The 6,381-nt window shown below is 39.1% G+C and overlaps 1 protein-coding gene across 3 annotated transcripts in view; it reads right to left on the bottom strand.

The window, feature by feature from the left end:
• Positions 1 to 3,338: 3,338 nt before the first annotated feature.
• LOC308191081 (neural-cadherin-like) overlaps positions 3,339 to 6,381 on the bottom strand; it is a 49,604-nt gene continuing 46,561 nt past the window's right edge. For 2 of the 3 annotated variants that reach the window (XM_080583091.1, XM_080583092.1), the window contains exons 32-33: positions 5,530 to 5,684; positions 3,339 to 5,115 (exon numbers count right to left, since the gene is read on the bottom strand). In XM_080583091.1, coding sequence (XP_080439217.1) covers positions 4,714 to 5,115; positions 5,530 to 5,684 — 557 coding nt within the window. In that variant the 3' untranslated portion in view covers positions 3,339 to 4,713. Of the gene's footprint in view, positions 5,116 to 5,529; positions 5,685 to 5,913; positions 5,972 to 6,381 lie in introns of those variants that run through there. The other variant, XM_080583093.1, reaches the window with a different exon arrangement.

The following is a 6,381-nucleotide window of genomic DNA, read 5'->3' as shown; positions in this document are numbered from 1 at the left end:
GTGAGAGCCAGCCCTCCGCGGCGGGGGCGGGAAGATGGCGCCGCCGTCCCGTCAGCCGGCCGGGGGAGGAATATTGGTGGTCCTTAGGTCGTGGGGCTGACCGGCTGAAGGCTGTGCATGGAGGTCCCGAAGTGCGAACCTCGGGGGAGAAAGCACAGCCCGACCTCTGTCAGAAATCAGTGGGAGCGCGGGCTGGCAGCACCCCACCGCCTTGCTGCCTCCATTGCTTCCACCTTGGTGCTGGCTCCCCTCTGTGCCACCAACGCCGCTGTGGTGCTGCGGCCCTGAGGTCCAGGCCCACCTGAGGAAACATCTCTCACCACATGCACTCACTACTGAGGCCCATGGGCTCAGAAAGCCTCCTCTCACCTTCCCTCTCCCTCCTCCCTTCCCCTACTAGCCTCTCAGGTCCACCTAAGCAAGGTCCACCAATGAAGAAAAAAACAGTCTCGGATGCTGAGGTGGGATAACTTGCTCACAATATGGTCACACCTCGCACGTCTCAGGATGTGGTGAGTCCTATCGGCCTGCTTCAGCCCTGTGGCCTTGCTATCCCACGCTTCCACTAGTGAGGAAACAAAACTCAGCAGTGAAGTTCTGCCCTTGAACAGCATTACTAACACCCTTCTAACACTGAGGAGGGCCTACTGCATGCATTTAATGACTGCTGAGAGAAAACCATGGAGTTCTTTCTTCTTTTCCCATCACATATGAAGGACGAGTTTAGAAAATACAGTCTTCTGAAGTGGCAATGGTGTTTTATGTATGAAAGTTCACACCTTCAGGTCTTTGTGTTGAAGAAAATTAAGAGTACAAACTTGTCAGATTAATTTGGTCAATTTACCAAAGGAAACCCAAAAACTACTAAATACAGGTTTGAGCTTTGCTAATTGCAGTTCATTTTAAGTCAGCAAAATTCACTTCTGAGAGGGTAAGACACATGATCCCATAACCATGGGATAATACTCATCTCCCTTTAGGAGGCCAAAGAGCACCCAGCCACTACAAAGAAACATGACTCGAGGTCAGATGGTGCTGTGGCCAGATTCACTCCTGTAACCATCCCTAAGAACTTGTGAGAATTCTGACAAAAAAGTATCCTTTTGTATCAGGGACATCCGACAAAACGAATGGCTTCAATAACTGCTGGATGATCAAAGCATTTGTGATCCAGAAATTGGCACATCTCTTTCTCCTGGAAGAGTGCCTTGCTATGAGGTTAATGTTGCACCTCAAGAGGTAAAGCAAAATCTTCACAATTTCTTCTGCTTGGCTTCAGTAAAAGAAACTTTTATTAGCTCATATTGGAAGGTAAAACATAGAGTAACAAGTCTGGGTCATTAAAGGTATTTTGGGTTTCTTGCCAGACAGATTTTAGCTCCAACACTTTGTAGTGCTCTACATATTCTTACTAGATGTTATCAGTTGAGAAGAAACATGTTGCCAAAAAGAATCAGGATTTATGGCAAAACAATTAGCCCTACCCCAAACATCCAAAGTGAAAATTACTTACCTAAATAAATTATTTTTATTTACTGTCTTAAATGAAGAGTAAAAGCAAAAAAAGGTGAATCTTCCTCCTGCCCAAGCACACCTTAACACCTTCTTTCCATAAGGCAAAGAAACTAAGGCCTTGGTCCATGAACAAGGGCAGATTAAAGTCAAGTGGCAGAAGCAGCTGCTTCTTGTCAGGAGTAACTTTTATTTTTAAAAATTATAAAATAATTATTAAAAAAATATGCTAGTAAAATGTTCACATTTACATAGTCTGTGGCTATTTATGTCAGCTCTAGATGACAAACTATAGCTGTCAACTAGAAGGGAGCTGCTTCCCAAGTTTTTCAGATATCCTCGTTCCTAGGGTGTCAAAGTCTGGGGAAGGATGAGAAGCAGGATGATGAATAGCAGAGGATTTTAACCGTTTCAATCATTTGGCTGAATTTCTCAAATACTTTACCAAGAAAAAAGAACCCACAGGCTGTACATCAGGTTTTCAATGAAGATATACAATGCAAATCTCTTTTGTCCCATTCATTGCCTCAAGTGACTGGGCTGTTTTTCCTTTCCTACAGGACTGCTGCTACTCATCTGCTCAACAGACACAACTTCTGTAGCAAGTGGACCAGCAAAGGCTGCATCAGACTATTGCTCTGTATGGCACTTTTTCAGTCTCAGTCTAGAAAGCGCTCTCAGTATACAGTGATTCTGCAGAGAGAAACACATAAAAGAGGTCCGTTGTATCATTCGCACACACATGCACACAGAATCACACCTTTGTAAACACCATTAGCTGTCGTGTTCCAAGCTCTTAACTTTCTAAATGTCACTTATGGTATGCTGCTGCTGCTTCTTCCTTTTTTTTTTTTTTAAAAAAAAAAATCTAAAGGAGACATCCACTATATTTAACTTCCTAACTAGACAGCAACCTGCCAGCCATAAACATTGCATTTTGCAGTAAGTGACCCCAGGGGACAGAAGAGCTTTCCTCTTTCTCATCTACCATGACAACAGAAGTCCATTAAATGCCCTGACTACAATGCAGTTTATCTTCTGTCGTGTGCTACTTCATGTCTTCAGTTATTTGAGGGAAAAATCAACTACTGCTTCAACTTTACTAAGTCAATTTTTAATCCATTCGTATGTAAAATGTTTGGTTTCAGAATATGGATTATGAAGTAATCCTCTGGGATCACAGTTAGCCTGTCTCAAGCATTACTTGTAACACATTGCTCAAATTAGTCTCTTTTGGAAGAGACAGAATTTACCAACAATATTATTATGCTAAGCTTTACTTGAGATCAAATTCAGAAGAGGCAATTTAATAAAGAGTGATAAAAATGTATATGCACTTAATGAAAATGTTGTAAGAGTTCAAGATTCAGAACAATCACCTTAATGAAGTTCTGGGGCTCAGATTTCATTTTCAGCACAGTATATGTAATGTCCTAGAATGTAAGAGATTTACAGTTTCTTACCAGACCATAAATCTTTACAAAGGCAGGAAAAACTGCATTAAGCAAGATGTAGCAATGTGTTATACAGCTAAAATATTTATTTTTATGACTTTGTAAGAACAGACAATGCCCAACCATGTGAAAGTTTGGCATGGAGTGACGTACATTGACTCACTCTTTGCTCCGAATCTCTGATAAACATTGCTATCTTAGTGTCATTTGTATAAACTATTTTATGAATGAATACAGATTTTTTTATTCAGTTCACATGGTGTTTTTGTTCAATCAATCTTCAATGTAAACTACATTTGTTCTAAAAATATCAAAAACTTCCTTCTAGGTACAAAGCTTTTTTTTTTTTTTTTTTTTTTTTAAATGCCAAGTAAAATGATCTATAGTTATAAAAGACCTAATTTCAAGATTGTATTTAGACATCAAAGGAACTCTCAAGACTTCAATAAAAACAAACAAATGATCTTCGAGTGTTAAGTACCAGTAATTAAAAAAAACATAAAAAAATTAAAAAAAAAGCAACACAAAAATAAAAATAAAATAAAATAAAATATTTTAAAAATGAAAACCTTAGCACTTCAGAGTTTTCAAGCAGTCTGTATGCACCCATTAACATTCACACATCACCCAGGCATCGGGAGCTGCCCCTACTTCAGAGTGGTAAGAAAGAAAGAAAGAGAAAGAGCAATTTAAGGTGATTTACCCATGGTTACAGAGGTTAGTGTTCAAGTGAATGTGAGATTTCAGAAGTTCCTGACAACCTTCTCATGCTCAGACAACTTTCCCATCAACCAAAGTCCGTTTTTGGGGAGTGGGAATAGGAGGAGACAAGGGGGAGCGGGGTAGGTTTCCTACGCCTCCTGTTTTGACAATTCCACTTTTTACAATAACTGTCCTGACTGAAAGAGTTCAGTTCCAATATTTGGCTGGATTCTCTTCCAGCTTCTCGTCACACCTTTTATTAGTCCTCTTTTCCAGCTGCTGACTTGGAAGCAGGGTTCTATGTGGAAAGCAAAGTTGGAAATAAAAGTTTGCTGAAAAGAAATTTTTTGAAGTCTGACAACCACTTATTTACTTGTGTAAAATTCTTGACACAAGTAAAGAGGTATTCACTGCTTTCCCCTCTTTAGATTTAGTTAGAAAACAGAGAAAAACAGGACTTTTTTTCAGAGAAAAAAGTCTCACATGTACAGGCTGGGCAGCGTGTAATAGCGAATGAGAGTTGTGTGTCATATGAAGAGAGATTACAGTTTAGGAGGATAAGAAAAAAGCTGACAAAAACAGAGAAAATTAAAATGTTTTATATTTAACATTTATTATTTTACCATCTAAAATGAATGTGATTTAAAATAAAAATGCCCTACCTGTTGCTACCTGCCTGATACAAGTCATGTTAATACCAGGGAGAAGATAATTCAAATGCTTGCATCCAGGACAATTCTAGTAGCCCACTGTGGTCTACACGGACTAAAAGAAATATTATTATGCTATTCTATACAAATCTTACATTTCGATGTTTTCAAGAAAATTCATGCTTTAAAAGTTTGCACTTCTGCCATTAAATAACAATTTATACAGTGCTTATAAAAAGGACTGTTCAGATTATCACTTCTGGGAACAGTATTTCATACCACTGTAAATGAAAACTTGCATCAAGTTACTTGATGTACCTTATGTATAAAAAAGGGCATTTTTTAAAAGTAGTGTCCACATGTCATGGCAACACTTCGAGTTACTTTAACTGCTGTTAAAAAAGTTCATTTGAGAGCTCACAGAGTTCTTTAAGTTTGTCAAACTTTGACCCCCACTCGTGGAGGCAATCATAATTTAGATCTTCATCATCACTAATGGAGTCTAAGGAACTAAGGCTCCCTGCAAGAGAGCATTCTCCTTCCAGGCAGTAAAAATGAATAGTGTCAGCTGGGAAACTCTGTAGGTCGTTGTCTGCATCACAGATGATTTGAGAAACATATTCCTTGAAGTCTGGAACACTGCCAACAGCTGATGTTGCTTGTTTTAGATGTGCACATTTTGGTACTGGGTCTCTTTTTCGGCCAGTGGGTGTCCTGGAGTATGGAGAAGTTGCCCTCAAGGACAGGTGGGGAAGGTTACGGAGAGGTTTCTTCAGTTCATTTATATCGTAAGCGGTCTGGAAAACAAAAACGCAAGTGTCAGAAAGAAACAACAGAAGAGGAAACAGGTTCCCAAAAATGTTTTAAAACCAGTGCAACACAAAATTGTATTCTGTGAGTTTTCTACAAACTGGAAAAAAGAGAAAAGTTCAGATACACACTTTGAGAGATGGCAGTCTCCAGCTAAATCAAGAATGCCGTGTTCAGAGCAGCCGCCTCAAAGGTGGCCACAAATAACCAGCATGAAAAGTACAGATTGTGTTAAGATAGAAACCTCCAACTCAAAAAAGTACTTCAGGTAAAAAAAAAAAAAGAATTAAAAAAAAGGCCAATTGGCTAAGGACAATAAAGAAAAAAATAAATATAAGGCCTGGAAAAGGAAGAGGAGTAGAAACTAGATGTGCAAAGACTGGACTGAGACTGCATCATACCTGGTCACGTTCTCCACCTCCTTCTTCATTATAATTTAAGACATTTTCTCTAACATCCTCCCAGCTTTCACGCTCTTCAGGAATGTGGTAAATTCCTCCTTTCCGAAACCCTGAACTTCCCCACTGACTCCACACCGTGTAAGAGACCAAGAGAGCTGGAAGAAAAAAATACACATATTTGTTGTATGAAGGATGACAAAATACAATGCATGATAAACAAGCAGTTATGTGACTCCTGAGGTATTAAATCACCTCTTCATCTGACAAACAACTACCCGTAAGAAAAGTGTAATTGTTAATATATAAACAGCTTATGTTCAGGAAGGTAAAGAGTCATCTATGTGTATTACATCATAAACTTCATTAAAAGGGTATTTTACTTACCTAAAGGAATCCATTTAAATAGAAGGCATTTTGGCCAGTCTCTGGCCTTTCACCAATCCTGAGTAAATAAGATACCCAAAGTAAGTAAAACACTGTTTTAATGAAGGTTACAAGTGTAATATAATCACTGGAGTCTTTACTATTCTGAGACCATTATGCAGTTTTTCTTACTGATATGAGAAGCACAGTTTTACAGTGAACTAACATTTTGGCCAAAGTGGGCCTAAAAGTGCACACATTGTGAACATTTCTTTTTGCCCTGCACTCTTAATTAGGCTTGCTTTTGGGAGTGTAAACCCTCTAGAGAAGAGGTTTTACAGAAGAGAAGGTCTCTGCCTTCCTAATATGTGAGGAACACATGCCTGCTGTAGGTCCTACCTAATACAAAAGCAATGGCTCGGGGCAGGTGGGAATTTCAGATGGATAGGGCTGCACACGTTGGTGGAAAATACTTATTTAAGAAAGACT

Source organism: Anser brachyrhynchus (assembly GCF_964034855.1).
Source record: "Anser brachyrhynchus genome assembly, chromosome: 2".
NCBI lineage: Eukaryota > Metazoa > Chordata > Aves > Anseriformes > Anatidae > Anser > Anser brachyrhynchus.
The sequence above is the reverse complement of the archived record's forward strand: the minus strand, read 5'-3'. Positions and strand labels throughout refer to the sequence as shown.